Source organism: Aulostomus chinensis, chromosome 22 (assembly GCF_037954235.1).
Source record: "Aulostomus chinensis isolate RoL2024-O1b breed Wild chromosome 22, RoL_Achi_v1.0, whole genome shotgun sequence".
In the NCBI taxonomy this organism is placed as follows: Eukaryota; Metazoa; Chordata; class Actinopteri; order Syngnathiformes; family Aulostomidae; genus Aulostomus; species Aulostomus chinensis.
Window position 1 is genome coordinate 21,714,210 of NC_141341.1, and position 26,916 is coordinate 21,741,125.

Sequence of the window (26,916 nt, forward strand, 5' to 3'; positions counted from 1 at the left end):
CTTAATTAGGCAATTAACTCTAGAGGACTAAAGTTATAATTAGTAACACCATCACTAATGAGGGATAGATTTGACCCAATACAGTATTCCTGATAAAATATGGTTTGCATTCAAATACATTAATGTCACATAAAACAAAAAAATGGGGGACCCTATAGAAAAATGACATAACAAGAACCATTTGGTGGAAAATCAGCTGCCGTTAGTGTTCTAGGGTTTAGTAGTTTTTGTCATCATGAGAGTTCATGCACCTTTTTTGCCTCGTGTATTCTGAACTAGCAAATCATGTGTTGTTTCCACGCCGTTCCATGTCACCACCTCAAGAAAATTATCAACCTGTGGGAAAAAAGAAATGCTGCCTAATTCATAACTTTGCAGGTCAACTGAATGTGTGGGACCTACATTTTCTGATTGCACTCCAAAAAATTAATTCCCAAATGGAAAATTATTTTTATCATGTTTTATTTATTGCAGGGGTCAGCGCTGTCGTCTCACAGCAAGAAGGTTCCAGGTTCGAGCCCCGGCTGCAGCACGGGGTCTTTCTGGGTGAGTCTGAATGTTCTCCCTGTTCCTGCTGGGTTCTCTCTGGTACTCCAGCTTCCTCCACAGTTCAAAGACATCAAGAGGGGACCAGGTTAATCCAGACTCTAAATTGACTGTAGGTGTGACTGGGAGAGCCAATGGTTGTCTGTCTATATGTGTTGGCCCTGCCATGGCCTGGTGACCTGTCAAGGGTGAACCCCGCCTCTCACCTGAAGGCTGCTGGGATAGGCTCCACCCCCCACCACTCTTAACAGGATAAACAGAAGAAAATGGATGGATGGATGGAAGTTATAAATCATCACCCCATTAAAATAAAGGCCTAAGTCATGATTTCAAGTTTTTGGGAGAACACAAAACATGTACCCAAATGCAGGGCACCCTCCTGACATAGGCCATTGTCCACAGGGCATAAAGAGCGTGATCCTTTCAACGAAGGATTTAGGTGATTTTACCAGAGAGGCTTGGTGAATTGGATCCTCTAAATTATCATTTTTATGAATCAAACCTGGAACCTTCTTGCTGTGAGGCCACAGTGCTGACCACTGCGCCACCGTGCCGCCCTCAACTCGAGAAGAAGGTTTCAACTCTGACCCTCATGAGAACACAGCCTGCTAAGTCTAGTACAAGACATCACAGAAAGACAATGTGACTGTGATCCTGACAGGATAGCAGAAGACTTGACTGAATTTAGTCTTTGTGAAAGAATATATAAATAAAGAAAGAGTACATCTAGAAATGTGAGAGCAAGTTCAGACCAGACAGAGCAGAAAGAAACTGAAAGGAACTAAAAGACTATTCAGCACCAGCACAGAAGCTCCATCATGAACTCTTTTGCGGAGTATCTGGTCCGTTCCCAGCTTCAACATTACTACGGTACCAGTGATGACGTGATGGACATGATCTGGGAGCCATCAGCTGCCCCAGGCAACTACGGTGCCGAGGAACATCCATTCTGGAGACTGAACACTGCCCCAAGCGTTACTCTGGAAAACAATTATTTTGCCAAGCGGGGCTTACACTATGATGCCATGGAGGACTCAGTCTGCACACTAAACCCTGCTGCAAGAGTCAAGCTTGAAGACAATTATTTTGCCAAGCGGGGCTTACACTATGATGCCATGGAGGACTCAGTCTGCACACTAAACCCTGCTGCAAGAGTCAGGCTTGAAGACAATTATTTTGCCAAGCGGGGCTTACACTATGATGCCATGGAGGACTCAGTCTGCACACTAAACCCTGCTGCAAGAGTCAGGCTTGAAGACAATTATTTTGCCAAGCGGGGCTTACACTATGATGCCATGGAGGACTCAGTCTGCACACTAAACCCTGCTGCAAGAGTCAGGCTTGAAGACAACTATTTTGCCAAGCGGGGCTTACACTATGGTGAAGAGGAAGATGAAGTCTGGAAGCCAGCCCCTGCCCCAAGCGTTGCTCTGGAAAACAATTATTTTGCCAAGCGGGGCTCAAACTATGGTGCTGAGGAAAATCAAGTCTGGAAGCCAACCCCTGCCCCAAGCGTTGCTCTGGAAAACAATTATTTTTCCAGGCAGGGCTTAAACTACGGTGCTGAGGAAAATCAAGTCTGGAAGCCAACCCCTGCCCCAAGCGTGACTCTGGAAAACAATAATTTTGCCAGACGGTGCTTGAACTACAGTGCTCGACACAATCCATACCAGAGACTAAACCCTGCCCCAAAAGTCAGTCTTGAAAACAATAATTTTGCCAGACGGTGCTTGAACTACAGTGCTCGACACAATCCATACCAGAGACTAAACCCTGCCCCAACAGTCAGTCTTGAAAACAATTATTTTGCCAGGCGGTGCTTGAACTACAGTGCTGGAGAAAATCCATACCGGAGACTAAACCCTGCCCCAACAGTCAGGCTGGAAGATAATTATTTTGCCAGGCGGTTCTAAATCTATGATGCCGAAGAAGATCTAGTCTGAAGACCAACCCCTGCCCCAAGAATCAGGCTTGAAGACAATTATTTTGCCAGGCGGGGCTTAAACTGTGATGCCATGGAGGACTCATTCTGGGGACTAAACCCTGCTGCAAGAGTCAGGCTTGAAGACAATTATTTTGCCAGGCAGGGCTTAAACCAAGGCGGTGCCGAGGAAGATCAAGTCTGGAAGCCAACCCCTGCCCCAATCGTTACTCTGCAACTGTGATTTATTTGAAATAAAAACTGTCTGCTGGATTTAAATTGACTGTGATTCTCTTTCTGCATGCAAGTTGAAAGTGATGCCAATAAAAAACACAAGTATTTATTCAAATAACAACTGATCATTGGATGCTAATTTTGCTATGAACAGGCAATGCAATGTTTTTGACAAAACTTTGGCTACAATTTATTGATGTGGTGGACACAATTGTTTCCAAATCTCAAAAAGCAGCTATTGGCTGTCTGAATTGTAGCCAGACATCGCTAGATGACATCAGCAATGAATTTGCATAATAATGAATTACATACAATGGACTTTAAGTGGCTGATATACCTTTAGACCTACAAATGAACTTTTTCTGTTGGGGGTTTGGGGGGGTGGGGGTTGACCAGGGACACTCTAATGGACCCTGCTGCTCATTCATCTACTTTCTAAGGTTCAAATGGAGTCATAGTTCTGGGCTTCCTACTGCAGCAGCCGCCAGAAATTTCCACAAAAACTACGATGGCACCTTGGCCAATCACTGCTGGGATCGTGCCTGGAATGAGTTCCCTTGCAGTGACCAAGTGAATGACTCATAACGCCACTGTGTCCTCATGTGTAAACTCAGTTGCAGTACCTTTTCAATCCAATAGGAGGACCAGCCAATGGTAGCTAAGTAGGTTGTGCCCGTTTTGATGAGGGAGAGTGACTTCCACACAGAGCAGATTCTTTGGTCAGCATCTCAAATTGGTGTTGTCAAAAATATCGATTTATCGATATCAATTTTGAAAAGTAAAAACGGTACAAAATGACCTTTCAATAGTATCGATACTCTAGCTGCCTCCTTGGTTTACACATGCGCCACCGCCAACACACACACACACACACACACACACACACACACACACACACACAGACGAACAAGCGAGCCATCGTGCAGCAGCCCCTCCCCTCCTGCCTCGCTGGCTATATTTTTGTTTTCATGTCATCGCTCTATGTGTGTAAGCTGCCATGAGATGGTGTCTGCAGGACCTTCACAACCAGTTTTAATAAATAAACAATACAGCACAAGTGCTGTTTGGAGGTTCCTTTGATTTGAGTTGGATGAACAAGGAAAGCCAACGGACAGCAGCAAGCCCATATGCAAGAGATGGAACAGAACTGTGCCGACAAAAGGAGTGAACACAACGAATGTAGCAAAGCTCCTCCAAGACAGACACCGGACCTGTATAGAGTTAGAGGTACAGAGGTTGGTAACAGTAGAACTTGAAGTACGTGTTGCCTGGAGTTATCACATCTGTCTGTGTTTACTTTGACGTGTTGTCTTGTTAGCGAGCGCTAGCTAAAGCTAATCGACGGTAAGTTACATATATTAAAACTTATTTGCATACTGTTACTGTGTAAAGAATAACTTTAAAAAGTTCTCTACCTTAAGAATAAAGTTCTTTATTTTTCCTAAAATGAAAAACATTTTTGCACCAAATTCTGAGTGGTAGCTTAGTCTCGAAAATTGAATCGATTATCAATGCTTTTCAAAATATCTTATCAAAGTGTTAAATCCAGTATCGTGACAACACTAATCCCTAGTGCCGGAATTAAAATGTTTGTGTGTAAATAGTTGTTAGAAGATTAATAGTTGTAATTAGTTGTAAGTTGTTTGTGTGAATATTTGTAAATGTATAAGTTAATAATTTGCTCATAATTGTAAATAGTGTGTAAGTACTTGTAAATGGGCGTAAATGTGTTAATAGTTGCAAAAAAAAATCCATTAAAGTAGTTTTAAAAAAATGTAAATAGGTTGTGTAAATATTTGGAAGTGTGTGTGTTAACACTTTGTTTTCTTAGAATTCTTTGTTTGCTTTTTTTCCTTCATGGGAGTCTATGGCTGCCCCTCCAACCCTTTGGAGGAAAGTTCTGATATATTGAACACATGTAACTGTATTCACACCGTTCATACCCTTAAATTTCCGTCAGTTTATCATTCTGTGCTTTAATAAAAAAAAATGCAATGTTTCTTACAAACTTCAGTGGCCATTTCAATTGCAATGTGCTATTTCTGCATGACGTAAAGCTTCAATTGACAGGTTGTGGGTGCTGTAAAGTTTCAACGTTATAATTGCAGAAGTGACTCACAGTTTTGTACCTGGCCATTTTTTTATTCAACTTTTTCCCAGTTTGATTTTTTTTCACTTATTGTCAATCAAGCTTTCTGTAAATATTCCAGGGCTTGTATTCTTAAAGCTGATGGAAGGTTTACTCAAAATGGCAGTTTTTTTTCGGACAATGTTGAAGGTCTGACTCACATGACTATTTTTCACTACTTGTAATTTCGGTACATATTCCACACCGTCTCCTCACTAATTTAAGATGTTATCAAACAGTAAACCTTAAGTAAAACTCACGAAAGGAAGAAACACAAGTTTCTGTTACATTTAGTCACAAATTGTGCCAGTTTGGACTTGTACTGTTTCCGTCTTTCAGCAGATGGAACCGTCTACAACCATACCCACAGCCACATGGGATTGGCGGTGTCCACAACAGTCAAGCCCCACCCATTTTGCAACCATTACTTGATTCTGTCTACTTTTTTCCAACAATCTAACTGCTTCTGTTAAATATTAGACACAGTTGGACAACGTCAGTTTAATGATGAATATGTGCAGGTTAGTGGACAATAAATTATAGCCTGCACTTCCTTTATCTCATAGTTTACTCGAATACAATCGTGTCGTAGGACTGCAATCAAGTCATTGAAAAAAACGTTATTCATGTTTAAGGTGTATGTTACTGTCTCTGATGGGTTGCATGAAGTTTTGATTCATGATGAATCTAATGGTTAATGATTCTTGTCTTGTTTAATAATAAACGATACACCTGGTTACTGACATCCTGAGTGGAAATGGCCAGTTTCACCTTAAGTGAACAATTCAGTCTCCAGGCATTGTTGTAGGATGCAAGATTAATTATTTTTGTGAATGAACATTTTTATTTCAGATATCCAAAGAGCAAGAAATGGTAGGACAAGAAATAATAGTAATAAAACAATGAATAACCTATATAACAATTACATTAATCATGATAATAATAATTACACTGAAAAACATGAAGCAAAGGCAACTGTGACACACTTAACTTGTTATAAATATTCAAAAAGTGTGGGAAAAATAAACATATTCAATCCCACCCTGCTCCCATAAATCAATTAGTTAATAATCCACCCATTTCATAGCTTAAACATACAAGCCTGCCCCCTTTAAACCACAAGTGTATATATGTAAGAAACCTTTATATAAATATTTTCTCTTGCTATCCCGGGACCTGAGTTCATATCACCAACGTGGAAATGTGAGTGGTATGACAATAAAGATCCTTGAATCCTTGAATAACGATCCTTGAATAATATTGAAATTCAATGTTGGTTATTCCTGACGACTGTCTTTCATCACTATTTACTCCAAGATATTCATTCATTCATTGTCTTCCGCTTATTCCTTTCTATTAAGGGTCACAGGGGGCTGGAGCCTATGGGCGAGAGGCGGGGTTCACCCTGGACAGGTCGCCAGTCCATCGCAGGGCCAACATACAGAGACGAACAACCATTCACACTCACATTCACACCTACAGTCAATTTAGAGTATCAGTCAGCCTAGTCCCCAAATTGATGTCTTTGGACTGTGGAGGAAGCTGGAGTACCAGAGAGAACCCACACAGGCACGGGGAGAACATGCAAACTCCACACAGAAAGATCCCGCGCCCGAGCCGGGACTCGAACCCGGAACCTTCTTGCTGTGAGGCCACAGTGCTGACCACTGCACCACCGTGCTGCCCTACCCCAAGATATTGTTTTTGTAAACTTTTTCCATTTCATCCACATTCATTCAAAATAATTCAAATAAGCCTGAAATTTTGTCTGTTTTCTAACCACACAGTGCAGTTTATGCTTATCATTGGGGACTCAAATCTACAAGACATTCTAGATGGATTCATGAAGATGCCAGAGGGAGGACTCCCCTTTGCACGTCTGTCCCTCCTGGGTGAGGGATCCTCCTCTGTTGCTCACCCTGAGGTTTCTCAGATTTTTCCCTGTTAAAGGTTTTCTATGGAGTTTTTCCTCAGTGGATGTGAGGGTCTGACCATGTGAAGCCCTTTGAGACAAACTGGTGGTGAAAACAGGCTCTACAAATAAAATCGCCTTGCCTTGCCTTGCCCTTTGGTGCGATGTCAGCACCAGGGGCCAGTGCAGCTGAGCTGAGGACTGAGGTCCTGAATGCTGCTGTACCCCGCTAATCAGAGGCAGTTCCTTCACGCTAAGATAAACCTTTATTCGTCCTACAGTGGGGAAATTGGCACTGTTACAGCAGCAGAAACAGAGAAGTAGCAGCAGAAAAAGTACAGAGGAATAAGCCAGCAACAGCTTAACTCATAGACTAAGGCAGGAACAGACTTCCACATGCTCCTGACTAGTGCCTGCCATCACTTGGGGACTGTACAGTAGGTCTGTGGTCCACAGGGCCACAACAAACCCACTTCCTCAACTCTCCATTTAATACAGAGGTACCCCCAAGTATGGATGAGTGAGGATAAATTTGAATAGTGGAGAAGTCATTTTGTTACTCAACTGGTACAACTTGTAAACTTCATGGTAAGTCTCCTTTTATATAGGATTACTAAATGGTTGTGTTATTTATTGCATTGTAAACACTTAATAAACTGCTAATTAAGAGTTGTAAATAAACTTTGACCTATTTTCCCCATACATCAAAGTGTGGCCACTAACTGGCAAAATGTAACTATGCTGTGCGACTATATTTTGAGGAGGTAAAGTATCAAGTTCAGAGAGTGATATTTAACCTAAATGTGTTAGTCCCCCATACTTTAATATCAGCGTCCCAACGTTGAGCTCTGACAACCTCGAGCTTTTTGTTCCTATTTATGCTTCAGTCAACAGGGAACTCAAATCTGCAACAGAATCAAAAACAATGTCACAGTTATCATACTTAAAATACATATGAAGGAATTTAAAAATAACAAAACGTATGAAGCTGAGAAATAATTTTAATGAGAATAAAACACACACATTATGATTGAGGCCAAAAAAAATAAGACTACACACAAAATGTGTTCAGACCAGACAAAGCAGAAAGCAACTGAAAGACTATTCAGCACCAGCAGAGACTTTTGAAGCTCCATCATGAACTCCTTTGTGGGGTTTCTGGTCCGATCCCAGCTTCAGAAGTACTACAGTGCAAGTGATGAAGTGATGGACATGATCTGGGAGCCATCCGCTCCCCCAAGCACCAGTACCCTCCCAGCAATCCCTTTGCCCAGCATAGCATTAACTACGGTGCCATGGAGAACTTGGTCTGGAGGCCAACTCCTGCCCCGAGCACCGATGTTTCTTTACTAGGGATCTGATGAGATCTCGTGCTATGAGACCTTACGAGATTAAACTCGGCGATATTTCTCGTCATGTTAAATATCTGTCTTGCGAGATTTGTGAACTCATATTTGTGACCCGTGGGAGTGGTAAAGCACCTTTGCTACGTCGAGCCTGCCAGAGCCTAAAGAAAGAGAAGGAGGAGCTGAAGCTGAGGAGAAGGAGGGAAGGATCGCTTCAACAATGACGTCCGAAAAGACCGGTCGTATTACCATTGAAGAAGCCCCCGACCAAAGTCTGTTGGTCAAGTCATACACTTTGACATTGTAGTTTTCTTCAAGTCTTGTCTCATCTCGTGAGCTGAGTGTATCGTCACATCCCTATTGTTACAAAATAATTATTTTGCGAGGCATGTCTTGAACTTTGGTGCCAGACAAGATCCGGTCTGAAGGCCAACCCCTGCCCCACGCACCAATAACGTTAGCCTTGAACACAATTATTTTGCCAAGCGTTGCTTGAACTGCGGTGCCAGGGAGAATAAGATCTGGGGGGCAACCCCTGCCCCGAGCACCAGTGTTGCTCTTGAAAATAACTACTTTGCCAAGCTTGGTAGGAAGTATTGTGGGTACTATGGTTCAAGTGATGACGTTATTGACATGATCTGGGAGCCATCCCCTGCCCCGAGCACCAATTACGCTCCCAACAATCCCTTTGCCCGGCATAGCGGCAACTATTATTTTGCTCGGCGTGGCTTGACCTGCAGTGCCAGGCAGAATAAGATCTGGAGGCCAACCCCTGTCCCTGAATTCTCCTACTACTGGAGAGTTTGCCGCATCTTTTCAAGGACAGATCCTGAAGCTCTGTGCAGGAAACACAGAGCAAAGCTTTACAAGAAAGCTCATGCTGTTCCCTACATGAAAAATTGTGGCACTGATGTGAAGAAGGATCACAGCGTCCTCGGTGGGATACATCGTCGCACCATAAAAGGATGATCGGGTCCTCTACCTGAAGTCATGCGGCACCACAAGAAACCCTTTTGTCACCAATGCCAGGGAAGGTGGAGTCCTGAAGAGGCTGTATTGTGGCATCTTAAAGAAGAAATTTCTTGGAGCCTAAAAGCAAACATCATGCCGCCCATTATCAGAAGAACCACAGCACCAAGGAAACAATCATGGCAGTGATGACAGGGAGGATCAGGGTGTCCTCCTCACCACCACCACCTTTAAACCTTGAAATATACTTTAAAAAATTTTAGAGTGTAGAATGTTTTTTTAAACTATTTTTTCCCTTTAATTTACATGATTCATTACAACAAAAAGCTGTTAAAAATTTTGTCAGAACTCAAATGGTTTGGATTTTATAAAGCCTCTAAGTCCAGGACCCACTTTTCACCTTACAATGTAAACCAATAGGGAGGCTGTCTCCTCAGACACACATAGCCTCTAACAGATGCTTCTCACCTCTTCCTTCTCTGCTTCTCTGAGGCAGGAGGCTTGACGTGACGAGACAAAAAACAAGGACAATGACTACTGTGACAGCGAAAGACAACAAATGATGACAATGACCCCACAAGGAACTAAGGAGACACACAGGTTAAATACAAGAAGGGAAACGAGACACAGGTGGTGCAATCACCCAGGTGAGACACATGAGGTAATTACAGGAGGGAGGTCAGGAAGACAGGACATGACTACAAAATAAAACAGGAAACACGAGACAGGGATCGTGACAGTATTTCATTCTACTTTTGACCAACATCTGGGGATTTATGAGCCTTTTTATAACCAAAAACTCTCAAAAAACCCTCCTCTCCACTCTGGGTGCCAGAGAGCAGTGGGGGGAGGGCTCTTAAAGGCATAGCTCTCAGGTCTGGACTCAAACTTTGTGCCACACTGAGGCCTCTCTCTTCTAAACTGCAAATCCTACCGCTTCACAAAATACATCCTTGGATTTGGGACAACTCCTGCGACTCGGCCGCAGCCGGTGCAAGGAGGCTCAGGCCCAAACACAATACCAGCAGTCTACTTAAGCTAGCACAGCTAACAATACTGTTGTTTACTTGCTAGCTAATAACTGAGCAGCTGATGTTTGCAATAACATTGAAGTAAACTAAGAATAGAGTCGATAGCTCAAATCCTATTACCAACAAAGGACCCACATCTTTAACACTCAATCACATAGCTACTCCTAATGACTTCTTTATCTGTCATTGCATTTTGTAGCAGGCTAATGCTGGTCCACACTGCCGCTCCCCCTGACAGGTCCAGCTACTCTGAGACAAAAGGGACTTAGTGAGCTAAATAATTTGAATCATTTTTTGCTTATAGATATAATTAAGAGTCCCATCCAGTAATGATGATCTCTCTCCAGCATTTATGTTGACGGTAAATGAAAAAGCCTGACATGGTTAATTGGCATGCATTGCACATTGCTCATTTGCATCAAAGTTACTTAATATTTATTGAAAACTAAATAGGCACAAAGCTGTACCCTCAAACCAACACTTGAAGTCTAAATTTCAGCTGCATGTGAAGAAATCAGCATAAAGTTCTTCTGCTGGCATTTAAAAGTGGACTCATACGACCAGGTTAAGAGGTGTTTGTCTCTTAGCTGTGAAGCCAACTGAAATCCATACAGGCCTTTGACAGGGGAGGGGCCCAGGACCACACAAAGAAAGATTCAGTGCCCTGACAAGAACTGCCAACTTTGTCAAAAAAAAGAATTACAAATCTGAGTTGATTTCTTCATCAATATCTTAATTAGGCAATTAACTCTAGAGGACTAAAGTTATAATTAGTAACACCATCACTAATGAGGGATAGATTTGACCCAATACAGTATTCTTGATAAAATATGGTTTGCATTCAAATATATTAATGTCACATAAAACAAAAAAATGGGGGACCCTACAGAAAAATGACATAACAAGAATCATTTGGTGGAAAATCAGCTGCCGTTAGTGTTCTAGGGTTTAGTAGTTTTTGTCATCATGAGAGTTCATGCACCTTTTTTGCCTCGTGTATTCTGAACTAGCAAATCATGTGTTGTTTCCACGCCGTTCCATGTCACCACCTCAAGAAAATTATCAACCTGTGGGAAAAAAGAAATGCTGCCTAATTCATAACTTTGCAGGTCAACTGAATGTGTGGGACCTACATTTTCCGATTGCACTCCAAAAAATTAATTCCCAAATGGAAAATTATTTTTATCATGTTTTATTTAGTGCAGGGGTCAGCGCTGTCGTCTCACAGCAAGAAGGTTCCAGGTTCGAGCCCCGGCTGGAGCACGGGGTCTTTCTGGGTGAGTCTGAATGTTCTCCCTGTTCCTGCTGGGTTCTCTCTGGTACTCCAGCTTCCTCCACAGTCCAAAGACATCAAGAGGGACCATGTTAATCCAGACTCTAAATTGACCGTAGGTGTGACTGGGAGAGCCAATGGTTGTCTGTCTCTATGTGTTGGCCCTGCCATGGACTGGTGACCTGTCCAGGGTGAACCCCGCCTCTCACCTGAAGGCTGCTGGGATAGGCTCCACCCCCCACCACTCTTAACAGGATAAGCAGAAGAAAATGGATGGATGGATGGAAATTATAAATCATCACCCCATTAAAATAAAGGCCTAAGTCATGATTTCAAGTTTTTGGGAGAACACAAAACATGTACCCAAATGCAGGGCACCCTCCTGACATAGGCCATTGTCCACAGGGCATAAAGAGCGTGATCCTTTCAACGAAGGATTTAGGTGATTTTACCAGAGAGGCTTGGTGAATTGGATCCTCTAAATTATAATTTTTATGAATCAAACCTGGAACCTTCTTGCTGTGAGGCCACAGTGCTGACCACTGCGCCACCGTGCCGCCCTCAACTCGAGAAGAAGGTTTCAATTCTGACCCTCATGAGAACACAGCCTGCTAAGTCTAGTACAAGACATCACAGAAAGACAATGTGACTGTGATCCTGACAGGATAGCAGAAGACTTGACTGAATTTAGTCTTTGTGAAAGAATATATAAATAAAGAAAGAGTACATCTAGAAATGTGAGAGCAAGTTCAGACCAGACAGAGCAGAAAGAAACTGAAAGGAACTAAAAGACTATTCAGCACCAGCACAGAAGCTCCATCATGAACTCTTTTGCGGAGTATCTGGTCCGTTCCCAGCTTCAACATTACTACGGTACCAGTGATGACATGATGGACATGATCTGGGAGCCATCAGCTGCCCCAGGCAACTACGGTGCCGAGGAACATCCATTCTGGAGACTGAACACTGCCCCAATTGTTACTCTGGAAAACAATTATTTTGCCAAGCGGGGCTTACACTATGATGCCATGGAGGACTCAGTCTGCACACTAAACCCTGCTGCAAGAGTCAAGCTTGAAGACAATTATTTTGCCAAGCGGGGCTTACACTATGATGCCATGGAGGACTCAGTCTGCACACTAAACCCTGCGGCAAGAGTCAGGCTTGAAGACAACTATTTTGCCAAGCGGGGCTTACACTATGATGCAATGGAGGACTCAGTCCGGACACTAAACCCTGCTGCAAGAGTCAGGCTTGAAGACAATTATTTTGCCAAGCGGGGCTTAAACTATGGTGAAGAGGAAGATCAAGTCTGGCAGCCAACCCCTGCCCCAAGCGTTACTCTGGTGAACAATTATTTTGCCAGGCGGGGCTTAAACCAAGGCGGTGGTGAGGAAGATCAAGTCTGGAAGCCAACCCCTGCCCCAAGCGTTGCTCTGGAGAACAATTATTTTTCCAGGCAGAGCTTAAACTACGGTGCTGAGGAAAATCAAGTCTGGAAGCCAACCCCTGCCCCAAGTGTTGCTCTGGAAAACAATTATTTTGCCAGGCGGGGCTTAAACCAAGGCGGTGGTGAGGAAGCTCAAGTCTGGAAGCCAACCCCTGCCCCAAGAGTCAGGCTTGAAAACAAAAATTTTGCCAGGCGGTGCTTGAACTACAGTGCTCGACACAATCGATACCGGAGACTAAACCCTGCCCCAAGAGTCAGGCTTGAAAACAATAATTTTGCCAGGCGGGGCTTGAACTACAGTGCTCGACACAATCCATACCAGAGACTAAACCCTGTCCCAAGAGTCAGACTTGAAAACAATTACTTTGCCAGGCGGGGCTTGAACTACAGTGCTGGAGAAAATCCATACCGGAGATTAAACCCTGTCCCAACAGTCAGGCTGGAAGATAATTATTTTGCCAGGCGGTGCTTGAACTACAGTGCTGGAGAAAATCCATACCGGAGACTAAACCCTGCCCCAACAGTCAGGCTGGAAGATAATTATTTTGCCAGGCGGTTCTAAATCTATGATGCCGAAGAAGATCTAGTCTGAAGACCAACCCCTGCCCCAGGAATCAGGCTTGAAGACAATTATTTTGCCAGGCGGGGCTTAAACCAAGGAGGTGGTGAGGAAGATCAAGTCTGGAAGCCAGCCCCTGCCCCAAGCGTTACTCTGGAAAACAATTATTTTGCCAGGCAGGGCTTAAACTACGATGCCGAGGAAGATAAAGTCTGGAGAATAAACCCTGCCCCAAGAGTCAGGCTTGAAGATAATTATTTTGCCAGGCGGGGCTTAAACTATGATGCCATGGAGGACTCAGTCTGGAGCCCAACCCCTGCCCCAATGGTCAGTCCTGAAGACAATTATTTCGCCCGTCGTGGTGTGAACTACGGTGCCAGGATGAATAAGGCCTGGAGGCCAACCCCTGTATTCTCCTACTACCGCAGAGTTTGCCGTATTTTTTCAAAGACCGCTCCTGAAGCTCTGTGCAGGAAACACAGAGCAAAGATTTACAAGAAAGCTCATGCTGTTCCCTACACAAAAGATTGTGGCACTGATGTGACAAGCGACCACAGCGGCCCCTGTGGGATCCATCGTCGCACCAATCGGTAGCAGGATGATTGGGTCCTCTACCTGAAGTCATGCGGCACCACAAGAAACCCTTTTGTCACCAATGCCAGGGAAGGTGGAGTCCTGAAGAGGCTGTATTGTGGCATCTTAAAGAAGAAATTTCTTCGAGCCTAAAAGCAAACATCATGCCGCCCATTATCAGAAGAACCACAGCTCCAAGGAAACAATCATGGCAGTGATGACAGGGAGGATCAGGGTGTCCTCCTCACCACCACCACCTTTAAACCTTGAAATAAACTTTAAAAAGCTTAAGAGTGTCGAATGTTTTTTAAGCCATTTTTTCCTTTAATTTTCATTTGTGCAACTGTGATTTATTTGAAATAAAAACTGCCTGCTGGATTTAAATTGACTGTGATTCTCTTTCTGCATGCAAGTTGAAAGTTATGCCAATAAAAAAACACAAGTATTTATTCTAATAACAACTGTTCATTGGATGCTAATGGGGAGAACTGCGGCTGTCTTGGTTGAACTGGGAATCTTTCACGTGTGTGTGCCTGTATGTGTGCCTGCATGCGTGAGTATGTTTGTGTGTGTGTGTGTGGAGCAGCTGGCTGGTGCAGCAGCTCTGTCAGAGATGAATTGAAGGTTGGAACACTTGTGACAGTAAGAAGGCTCAGTAATATTTTACTGCCTTTAAAGATTGATTTCAAAAACTGGGGATTTTGCACCCTCCTACATAATGTAATTACCAATATAAAAACATTACACATCAACACTCACCGCCCCAAATCTCACTACATTATGAAAATATAACCGTGTTTGGGACCTCTGGAGTATTTTTGCTGTCTTTTCAAATGAGCTGCTGCAGATACAGAGTAAGGTAAGCAGACAACAACCAAAACAGAGCCTCGCGACTGTATGTGTGTGTGTGTGCGTGTGTGTGTGTGTGTGTGCGTGTGTGTGTGTGAGTGTGTGTGTGCACTGCAGATACTGAATGGTGTCAGGCTGATTACTAGCCATTTAGCCATTTAGAAGGGGAGGGGAGCAGTAATGGCTGAGAGATTTAATCAGGGCAGCTAATGAATGCTTCCATGAACACACACACACAAGCTTACACACTATTTGCACAAGTGGAAGTTCCATCAACGTCACGGCAAACAAAATGAGTCTGCCCCCTCAACATGAAGACAAACTGTCCTGCTAAATGCCTACATCATGACACCAAACATGGCAAAATACAGCAAAACTAATAATTCTAGTTCTTGAAACTATGGTTTTTGACCAAAAATGGTTAACACAGGGAGAGAACTTGAAACCTTTGCTTGGACCGACGACAAGGTGGAAATCTTGGAGCATAAAGCAGTCAGGGCAGTGCAATTAGCCTGGTAATCACTGCAAAGAAGATAACACTTCAGCTGAAGTGATAGAAAAGGAGTAGACACTTAAAGAGGAAGAAACACTAAAGGATCGTACATGAGTTCATCCAACGTGGACGTAGCAGAAGTTTGTTGTTCCACGACTGTAGTGTGTCGACATCCTAAAGTTTGTTCATGATTCCTTTGGAACAACAACTCATACAAACTGCTGCTGGCAAAGACAACAAGGTCAGCAATGCCCTGGAATTCCTCATCCATGCTAAATTAACCTCTGATAATCGATGTTGGCATTGATAGTTTTCTAGGAAAGAGTCAGGTCCTCATAGGTCTGCAGTTTCACATCTCCTCCGTCTACACAGCAACACAACCCTGCAGTACGCAAACTCGCAACACAACCCTGCAGTACGCAAACTCAGACAGAGTGTGTTTTCCAGTGTCGAACTTCAGAATGGCGAGGAAGTGAGGAAGTAGCTTGCTGGACACATGTCGTTTCAGTTATGGGTTTTGAAATGAAAGCTTATTAGCGTGGATGTAGCAGACCTGAACTGCATTCACACAACATAAAACACTATTTTCCATAAATGGAGCTCCCACCCTGAAGCTGTGGTCAGTAAATAAACATAAAATAAAGATTTCAATCTACAAGGCAGTGTTAACGGCAGTTTAGAGCGTTGCGTTGTTGATCCGGGGATTTGGCGTCTCCCTGGCATCCTGCTAGCTTTCGTAGTGCTGGCTGATTTTACTGGATGTGGTGCCGGCATCCTGTAATGGGGGTGTGGTTTCACATATTTCCACAAGATGGTGTTGCGTGAGATGTGTGAGCGATGAATGACTGACAGGTTTTAACATTCTCACTCATCACACCTCCAGTACCAAAGGCAAAAGTGGAAATCAGTGTCTGGATCGACTCTAAGCGATCTCATTTTATGAAGAAGCTTTTTACTCTGCTTAAGCTAGCATTATGCTATGAGCAAACTACAACACTAACATGTGACATGACATCACCATTAGTAATTTTGCTGTAGGAATGATGTTTAATGAGCAAGACAACCTCTTTATTCTCATTTAGCAACCGACATTTCTCAGACAGACACACGGTGTGCAGTCCATGAGTTTGTTATTTCCTGGCACATTTCATAACACAGAAAAAGACATAACGATAACTTCAGCTTGTATTTTATCTCCTCGCTGCGTGCAGAAGCCACGGATGCTACGAGAGCTGATGGCTCATTGTGGACATTCCAGACTCTGGTTGGTTGCCATCCTGTGTATTCTGCATATTTCTCATCTGTCCTTGACTCCCATTAGTTGCCTCAAATGCATCTCTCCAATTAGTTTCATTCACTTGAGTCACCATTGTTTATTTCACGTGCCTACAAGAATGAGCAAACATGTTGGCTAGTGTCTATCCATGTGTAAGCGGCTTACATATTGCTGAAATCAAGAACCAACTGCGCAGAAAGGCTTAAATGACTTGTTAAAATGGACACCGTATACAGTATATTTCACACTTGAACACCTCATAGATGTTTCTTGAAAATACGCTCTCTTATCACCTTGCTGCTGATGAGCTTTTAGTATTTGCTGGGTTCCTGTGAAGCAGCTGCTCTTGGTGCTTTAACTGGGTCGGATATGATAAAATTGGAAGTACTGCATGCGGCTCCAGATAACAGCAGCCTCTGCATTTGAGAATGGGAGCAAGGCATCGTATGGGAGCCGGGGGAGTTCTCCCAGAGATGACAATTTCTGTGTTTTATGTGTAAAAAATGTCAACTACACTTCTTCTTCGTCCTGATGGAGCATGAAAACACAAAGTGAACATAAGTACTCCATTTTCCTGTAGTTCGTGGTTTGAAACAAGCACATGGATGTAAATGTAAACATTTTTTTCAGTGCACAGATTTTTCTGTTGCCACACATTAAAAGTTGTAATACTTTCTTATGTAATCACTGTAAATTAGGTCATTTATTCTTGTTTTAATAGGTAAATTATAAAAAAAAAAAAAAAAAAAACCCTTACCAGGACTCTTGGAGGCCAGCTTCTCTGATTCTTTGGGTGTTCTGAAGAGGACTGGCTCACTGGGCGGGCTGCTGCCTCCCATGCTGATGCTCTGGACGTGAATGATGTACTCTGTGTCCTCATCCAGATCCCACAATGCACAGGAGCGTGTGGTGGTGTTCACCTCCTGGATGAACCTCAGCATGCGCACATCCTTCTTCTGTAAGTGTGTATGAAAACCAAGAGCAGAAGAAAATAAATGATAGCCATGTATGGTGATACAGACCTCTGGGGGAAATTCTTTGGTCTCAGCAGAGTAGAAAAAGTTCGGGTTGAAAGTGACTGTATTTTTGTGGGGGTGAAGTAGGGCCAGTACAGTCCGATACTACCGCCAAAAGATTCAGAGGTGGTAAATAGTACTGCTAAGAGGGGAAAGGACCTGCCTGTCAAAACCCCAATTCAAAACAAGTCAAGCAAACATGTCTGCAAACGTTACGTCATCTCAAACAACACGTGATCTGCTTCTGAACCGCCCACGCTGCGTTTTGATCCGTCCTGGACGGAGCTCAGCTGCCTTTCATGACTTAAAGTTGCTGCTAGCTGACGTAAGCTTGGGCTAACTCGCTGCTGCTGACTGATGTCCACTCTTGTGGGGTTTTAGCAAGCAGGCGTTTGCTGCAAAATCTCCCAAGTAAAACATGAAGTGGAAAAAGTTGCGATGTTTCATGCTTTTCTGTTTTATTCCAGCAACACAGACAGCAGCTCAGACGAGCCGTGTGACGATCAGGGGCTCCTCTGGAACTCAGCGGCGCGCTACTGCTCACACGCAGCTTGCTGTACTTCCTGAGCGGTGCCAGTGAAAGGGTGTGTTTGATTAACTGTTCTGGTATGTTCCATGTGCAATAAGTCAGCAGAGGACAATTATTCAAATGTTCAAAACTATTTTTGAAAGTTCAAACAAAGACACTTATTAACGGTTACGGTGTTAAAATAAATTATGCTGTTATAAATCAAAAACAAAACTAGTTATGGGTGTTTTGAAAATTTTACTTCAAGCGTTAAAACAAATCTTTTGCTGTACCCAGCATCAAGCGTTTTTAATCATTTTCTACTCCATACAGATATTAAAACACTGACACATTTTTTTCAAGGACGCATTAAGCTGGGGTGAGTTGAATAATATAAAGCGATGAAGGCTGTGATAGTAGCATTGGCTAGAATTTAAATCTACTTTCATCCCTGCCAGATCCTAAATGTTGTTCCAGAAAATGATGAATGCTTTGGGTTGGAAACAAATAAATACTTGGAACTTCCCAGAAATTACAGGACAAAATTTCAAAATCATATATCACTTCAACCCAAAGTGATACTTCACCCAAAAAGTAAATTTTGCCTTTCAAGTATCCATAAATGGGTGTCTTGAGTTCACAGACACTCCCCCCCTGCATCACTTCTTTGTCGCAGCAGACTGCAGAGGGAGTCACGTGTGTTAGCTAACTGATGGATAACAATAGCTAAACTTTACAAAAATATCACTTAAACTCAAGTGCATCATCACATATCATCAACGTCAGTGGTTATTCGTGATAGTTGAACCGACGTTTGCGCTCGTTCAGGCTCGTCCACACGGAACTGGCGCAGAACTGGAAGTGTCACACTGGGTTTCGATAAAGACCACATGATGCACTTGAGAGTTTGAAAACTGACCTTTCTGGACAGCTCTTTGTTTTGTTAGCCACCTGCCACCATTAGCTTCAAGCTAATTATATATGGCTGGCTCCTTTTGTACACTGGAGTCACTCACAAGGAATGCAAGAGGGAACAGTTTTTGAGAAACCTATTTATGAGTACTTGAAAGGCAGAATAAACTATTTGGGTGTCCCCTCAAGGGGATGTACAAGAGTTTTCATGTGAGCAAAAACTCCCTCGCAGCATTAATTCTCAAATGCAGATTTATTACGGCAAACTCAACATTTTCAGTCACTTGTGAAAATCCCTACTGGTAAAGGCTGATATGGTACATATGCATACATGTCTCTTTTAGGTCATAGTAGAGAAAAAGCTTAAAGAAAGCCTCCTTAGGGTTTTCCTGCAATGTAATTATGCCTGAAAAAGGCCATCCACGCTCTGCTGGAGATGTCGCATCCAGCCAGGACTGCTCGGATCAATTGCCGAGAATAAATCAAGAATAAACCCTCTTATTGGAACTTTTAGTTGCTGGGCATGTGGGCAGAGAAATAAATGACAGCATATGGACAAATTATATGTTAAAAAAAAATCTGAGAGCGCATTTGCAACCAGGAGTTTGCTGGAGTGGAGTGTTTCTTGGGGCTGGGCCTCACTGGTTACCACAACTTTATTATTATTATTATTATTATTATTATTATTATTATTATTATTATTATTATATATTTTCATTTGCTATCCTTCAGTTGCTCTACCTCAACTCCCAGGGATTTCTAGCTTTTACCAGGCTTTTGTTTTGTTTTGTTTTGTTTTGCTAAAATGTCAGCTAATGGTGAGTTTCTGCTAGCCGTACTGGCTCAGTAGCCTCCAGCCTCCATGTGAAGTCCATCGAAGTTGGACTGAATCCAGCCTCCAAACCCAACACAGGCCAGTTTGATGAGAGGGAGTCCACTAAGGTGTCCTGTACATCTACCTGTCAACTGTGCAGCTGTGAGCTATTGGCTGATGGAGCATCAGGGTGCCCATCGACATGGATGCAGGGCTCTGTACTGTTCCAACCGCAACTATGGGGAGAATTTTAAACATCTAATCATTAATGGTCACTGGTAGCTCCCAATCGAGCAGAGTCGCACATTCAGCGTTGACTTTATGGGCTATTTCTTCTTATCTTGGGTTACTAGCAGACTGCAACAATATGGGCTGGAACAGGAACCTCCCTAAATGGTTGTTTTTGATAGGAAAAATACCAAATCCAGAGGCAGCTTCGGTTTCACCTGGACTTTAAGCCAGCATGTCCCCGGATTTCTGTCTGCACACTTTAAAAAAGGACACACAATAAACTGAGGTACCTGCTGGGTGATGGCAAATCCAATGACGGGGTCTCCCTCTAGGATTTCCCACGTGACCAAGGCGGAGTTGACCTCAATTTCTCTGATGGTCACGTTGAGCGGAGCTGACAGCATGGTGTCTGATACACAAATGACAGCCAGCGGAAACAAATCAGAAGAGACAGGTCATGAATATTCAGTCTTTACACCTTGTAGTACATATAGTAGATGCTGTGTGTAGCCCCCCCCCCCCCCCCCCATCCATCACCCTCTCACTCGTTGAAGTTCTCTCCCACGCCGCCTCCAAATTAATCTTCCTCCTTTCACTGATACCAAGCCTAATTAACCACACTCGGGTCTCTGGGCATTTCCTTTGAAAAGGCTCTGTCTTTCTTTTTCTTATTTGTGTTGGTGGAGTTTCTCTCTCTCTCTCTCTCTCTCTCTCTCTCTCTCTCTCTCTCTCTCTCTCTCTCACACACACACGCAGCCTTGACCATCTACATCTTCTCTCTTCCTACTTTCTCACTCCAATCCACAGCTCATTAAGGCCTAACCCATGAGGGTGGGTTCTGAGACAGCAACTCGAAGGGATGTATTTTTTTGGGGTGTCTCAAGAACAAATGATTTCAGTGTAAATAACTGAAGTGTATCAGCTGTTGGTCAGAGGCCTCAGCAACTGTTCCTACCAGCAACATCCAGTCTGCTCCATACTTCCATAGCTTTAGAGGACTCAGTAAAGAGAGCAGAAACCAGGTTTTTGAGACTTCGATGGAGTGCAAAGGATGAGATAAAGGATTCCGTATGTTGGCGTCACCACAATAAATTAATAATGTGCAAAATTTACACCCCTGGTGTGTTGTGTTTTCATCATGTTTGTGATCCAGGGTGGGACACCGGTGAGAGCAAACCAAGTCAAGTCATTTGGGTGTATTTCTTAAAATTAAAAACCACATCAAAATTAGGAAAGAAATAATTGAGATGATGCAGACTGCCATGAGGTTCAATGCTGCCCACCTTACCTAAAAACTTGAAGTATTTCCACTCCCACTACTACTACTACGAATAATAATGATATTCATCATCAGACCTGTCCAGGGTGTGAACCCCACCTCTCACTAAGCAACCCCCCCCCCCCCCACGCTCGCAACCCTTAATGGATAAGCAGTATAGAAAATGGATGAATAGATAATCACCATCATCATTTAAAAGATTATATAAACGACTGTTTATGGTGTTTTCTTTTTTTATTAGGTAACAGTGCTCTTTAAGTAAACAGAATCCCAAACACGAATATTTTTTTCCCCTGGATTCAGGACATCACACAAATGAAGACAGGAACAGGCCAAAGGGATTTTAACGCTGCCACTGAATGCTAGCGCTGTCAGACGAACAGATGTTTCCAGTTGTCAGGATTTCACATGTCGTACTGCGTCCACACCTGCTCACACGAGAGGGACACAACATAGGGAGCTAAACAGCGTCCTTTTTTTCCGATCCATATATTGCCCAACTCTGCCTCTGATCAGCCAGTTCTTGGTGCGTGAGGTGTGAGGCCAATGCGTTGGACTCTCATCACCTCCAGTTCCCCACCAGTGAGGGCAGGAACCTGTTCAGGCGGTAAAGAGGGAAGGAAAAGCTACACTACAGCCCTCAACCTCTCCGTGTTGTTGGTGATACGAACGTTGATCTCACGCACACATGGCTACTACAAGCCACTGCAAGGAATCTGGCAATCACCACAATTGATACGATGTCTGAAAATACAGTTGTCTTTAACTTCAGGTCGTCCTGAGAGAAAGACCAACTATTGACTAGTTGGGTGTAAAAGGAGCGTAGCGGAGGAAAAAATAAAACGTATCGGACCTTGATTTGGTATTAAAACACAACAAACAGAAACAGACAGACAGACAGACAGACAGACAGACACACACACACACACACACACACACATGGCAGTGTTGTGTGTCTTTTAAAACAAGCTCAAGGTCTGCTATGATCAGAAAGGGCTGATCCCATGAGTGTGACTTGCTAGAGCAACGTCAGGCCTTGACATGCTGGAAGGCAACATATGCCTGCTCATGTACACACACACACACACAAACACACACACACACACACACACACACACACACACACACACACACACACACACACACACAAATAGGTGCATTAATTCCATTCAGAGCTATTTGCTACCCCAAATTAGCATATTTTGCTTGAGGTGGGATGTCTGCTGCAGCCGGGACAGGGGTAACCTTCATGTTACCACCAACAATCCTAAGTTTCGTACACATGGGAAGCAACACCTGCGAGTGCCCAGGTCATCTTCAGTGGCAGATATAATAGGGATCAGGTCTCTCAGTCCCAAGAGATTTACCACCTGCGTCACTGGTAGGTCAGTCCTCATGACCAGTTCGGTGACGAGCCAGTTCCCTTGGAATATGATGTCATCATTCCTGGATGATTGTGTGACATACCAAACAAATTAATAGGCAGCATCCCTGCTGAATGGCGAGTTTGAATTGAAAGACGACTGAAAAACTGATTCCACAACTGCAGGCAGCATAGAGGTCTTATTTTTGCTGTCGTGACACCAAGCACGATTATTTCCCTGATGACTTCTCCATTGTTGCAGCAGGACAATGGAACACGAGCAGGACGCCAGACTGGTTTTAAAGTGTACACACGCTGGAGTCATTTGATTCCCAGGCTTATTATCTAGGCATGGTAGTCTGCCTCTGACAAGTACGCCTTCAGTCAGACTACTGTGTTTACATGTACTCTAAAAGTCTAGTTTTAGTTGAACTCTTCTCTTAGTGCAAATGTACTGACTCTGTGTCGCAAGAGTTTATTTTAAAATGCCATCCCTGTAAATGAATTAATACTGGAACTGACTATTAAACGTCTGGTAGTCTGACAATCCCGCAGCGGTGCAGCTGGAAGACTGACGTTAATATTGATTGCCACGCTCTTCCTGTACTACGGATTTACATTCCTCATGTCTGCTCTGAGGAGAACGGCGTGTTCTTCCTGAAGCTTCTCCAGGTTGGTGAGTAGTCACCTGCCTCAGCGACCCCCCTCACAGCCAGACTACATTCACCTGTGACCGCCCCCGTTCATCCATGATTGCGTGGTTTGGTCAAGCCAGCTAACAAGCATACCCCGGATAGGATGAGCTTGCACGGTGATACAGGTCCCTGCTGATGTTACTCTGTCTGTCTGTGTTTACTTACCAGATTACCAGCTTAAACTCCTGTGTGTCACTCTTATTATTACAAATCAGGTTGTCACATTGTCTCACACCTCCCAATACTGAGCCCCCCTCGACTTGTTTGGAAGGTCAAATAATAAGATCAGAGGCAGAACAATGTGCTCTCTCTTTCTGTGGGCTTCCCTCCTGCCTGTTCAATACTAACCCAATCACCACTATACAACAGACAGAACTGAATGGTCATCATGCTGCTGGGGGGGGGCAACCCTGTTTTCAGCCCCCCCCGGACGCTTTGAGTGTGTGTGCTGATGTGGTTCACTGTAGGTGTTGTGTGTTGAAGTATGCACGTGTTGCTTTGCTACAACTCCCTGTCTGATCTTTTAGCTGTCACACAAACACACATGAATACGCGCGCACGCGCGCGCACACACACACACACACACGCACACACACACACACACACACACTGCATTCACATCCATTCTTATGCTGTTTGCTGCCAAAGAAACTAAAATCACTCATCAGTGTATTCATCTTGAGCGTCAGGAAGCCAAATATCACATCTCTGGAGGTTGAGATAAATCTCCCAGGATCTTATCAACACAATGTGGGCTTTCAAACCACTATCTCACATTCCTCTGCTCACCATGGGGACAGAACGCAACCGAGATCTTACACCAGAGATGAGTCTAAAATATAAGCTGCTGCTGCTGCTGCTGCTGCTGCTGCAGGTTACAAACACACAGAATCATCAAAGATACATGAGGCGTGTGGCGATCAGAGCTGTGCCGTGCGTACTCTTCATAAAACACACCGATGTTGAAGGTGCAGGCACGGACACACACCCATTCAGTCTGCTGTTGTGTTTTAAACTCTTATTTGCGTGGCGCTTGCGACGAGCACTACTCCACCAACCACGCATCGTATCATCATGAGCAGTCGTATCAATAATCTAATTAGTCAAGTTTCAATTCATTAGTTGGCTAAGAAATCATCTCCTCTTGTAGAATTCTGGGAAAACCAGTATACAGAGTTGCAACTTTCCCTGTGGAATTCAGAGGAATATCTTGGTTCATTTATACTAACTGCGTTTACCTGGTCATGCACACGTAGATATGAATATTTTATATTGTTTGAAGCATATGTGCAGGCAAACGTTTCTACGACGCCTTTAAAAAGACATTTCTGCCTCAGCTACGTGCAAGTAGAACCTAAATAGAGACTTTCATTGAACAACAAAAGCCATGAAGCTTTATTATTGTAATTTGGCAAAATAAATAAATAAAACAAGTAAATAACAACAAGAAAGGTTTAAAAAAAAAGAAAGAAAAATCCACAAATTCCTGATCTTGACCTGCCATGGAAAATTCCTGGAAAGTAGTTTTTTTTTTTTAATTTACTGATAACTTTCCACCCTTTGTGACCCTGTTAACAATTAATCTCATTATCATTATTGTATTATTATTATTTGGCATTGGGCACTTGTCTTTCAAAAATAATGGTGTATGCAATTCATACTATATTATAGCCAGGGGTTATTCCATACACCTTACTAAAGCCACAACAGCGACAACGACAACAGCAGCAACAACAACAGCACCAGCAACCCTGGTGATCAGCAACTTCCTTTGGGACTTCTCGTTTTGATCTCATTCTTTCTGCTAAATATCAGATTTGCTTTCACTTCACATTCTGACTTTAAACAAGAGGATCAAACTGCCAACAAGGAAATTAGTGGACGACCTGCTCGCCTTGAGACATGAATTATTGAAACGGAAATATTTTACATTTTAGCCGCATTAATTTTGCATTTTAATGTCAAGATGGGAAGCGCAGTTGAATATATGATAGGGTAGCTTGAGTTCAGATTTCTCAATTAAATATTAAAACTTAATATAGAGAACACTCCTGTTAAGAGTAGTAGTTGTCCTGGTAGGGCACATTTATAATTTTAATCTATCTTGGAAATATTAGCAGAATCTGCAATGACAGTTTGGAGGTTGGGTTTAGATTTAAGGTTAGAATCAAGCTTAGTTTAGGTTAAGCTTGGCTATTGACTTGAGGAATGCATGATGCGAGTGGATGTTGAGATTTAAATGTATTTTTAATCGAAAGTCAACATGTGAATACTGTCTGTCTGCTGGACACAGAAAAAGCGACAGATCAACACATTTTTCTTTGATTCCATATTGATTCAGTCCAGACTGAGTCTGTTTTAAAGATGATGAGGATCTCAAACCCCTCACCTGTTGTTCCCGAGGTGCTTTCATACCAAAACGTCTGAGTATAACGGACCTACAGAAAAAACTTGGTCTGAAACGTGTCACTGGGCTTGTGCTGAGCTCAGCAGCACTGGGCAAACATTGCTCACTATGGCCATGAATGGGTTAAGCCCAGTAATAGTACCAGACTAACTTATATAAGCCATGTCTTAACTGAGAAAGACTGTGTCTAAAGCTGACGCACTAACACAGGTGAAGAGTGGTTCATGTCAGGTGTGATGCTCCACACACACATCGCACGGCTCCGGTCCAAGCATATTTCACATGAATTACCGTGATCCCTCATCAACCTGTGGTCCAACTCACCGGCATTAACGGAGGACACCGAGAGGAAGCCCAGCAGGATCAGCAGCACCGCCGCAGACGAGCCCGGTCGAACCATCCTGCTGCTTCTGAGGACGCGGCTTCACATTCTGCCAGGCCCATTTAGAACATCCCCTTTAACGGGAGGGAGAGACCATCCCGGTCGACTTGTTGTGCCGTAGACGAGGCTCACCTGAACTTGGCCGCAACGGCAGCAGCAGCAGCAGCGTCAACAACAGCCAGGGAAGAGGGGAGGGTGTGAGGATGTAGGGAGGGAGGGAGGAGGACCAGTGGGCGATTCACTGGTCCCTGTTTCGGAACTGGTGGAGCCCCGATAACGGCCCTCAGCCCGGTGATGGCGCGGTTGGTGGTGACGGACCGGCGGCGCGAGGATTCTGTGCCACGCGGCGCGGTGAGCGAAGCGTAAAAGCAGCGCGCAAGTGCTGCAGCGAGCCACGTGCCGCGTCTCTCTCTCTCTTTCTCTCTCTCTCTCTCTCTCTCTCTCTCTCTCTCTCTTACACACACACATAAAACACACTCACGCACACACACACACACACACACACACACACACACGCGCGCACACACACACACACATAATGATCTTTAAGACTGTTGGTCAAGTGTTTTTGTCAGAGGACAATGAAGCTTAGTATCAGAAATAGTGATGTGACGTCAGATATAATCATCTACTGGAAATCACAGGTTTTGAGACAGTGATGAGAACTCAGTTGTCACAAACATGTCTGGTAACATAAAAAAGGAGAAGAAGAAGAAGAAGGGAGCAGTGTCAAATCAGTCTGTCTGTCG

At 43.6% G+C, this 26,916-nt stretch overlaps 1 protein-coding gene across 1 annotated transcript in view; it reads right to left on the minus strand.

Annotated features, from left to right (window-relative positions):
• fndc5b (fibronectin type III domain containing 5b) overlaps positions 1-26,512 on the minus strand; it is an 87,055-nt gene extending 60,543 nt beyond the window's left edge. The window contains exons 1-3 of the mRNA XM_086192938.1: positions 26,110-26,512; positions 20,332-20,450; positions 17,318-17,516 (exon numbers count right to left, since the gene is read on the minus strand). Coding sequence (XP_086049064.1) covers positions 17,318-17,516; positions 20,332-20,450; positions 26,110-26,185 — 394 coding nt within the window. The 5' untranslated portion in view covers positions 26,186-26,512. The remainder of the gene's footprint in view (positions 1-17,317; positions 17,517-20,331; positions 20,451-26,109) is intronic.
• Between the last annotated feature and the right edge of the window lie 404 nt (positions 26,513-26,916).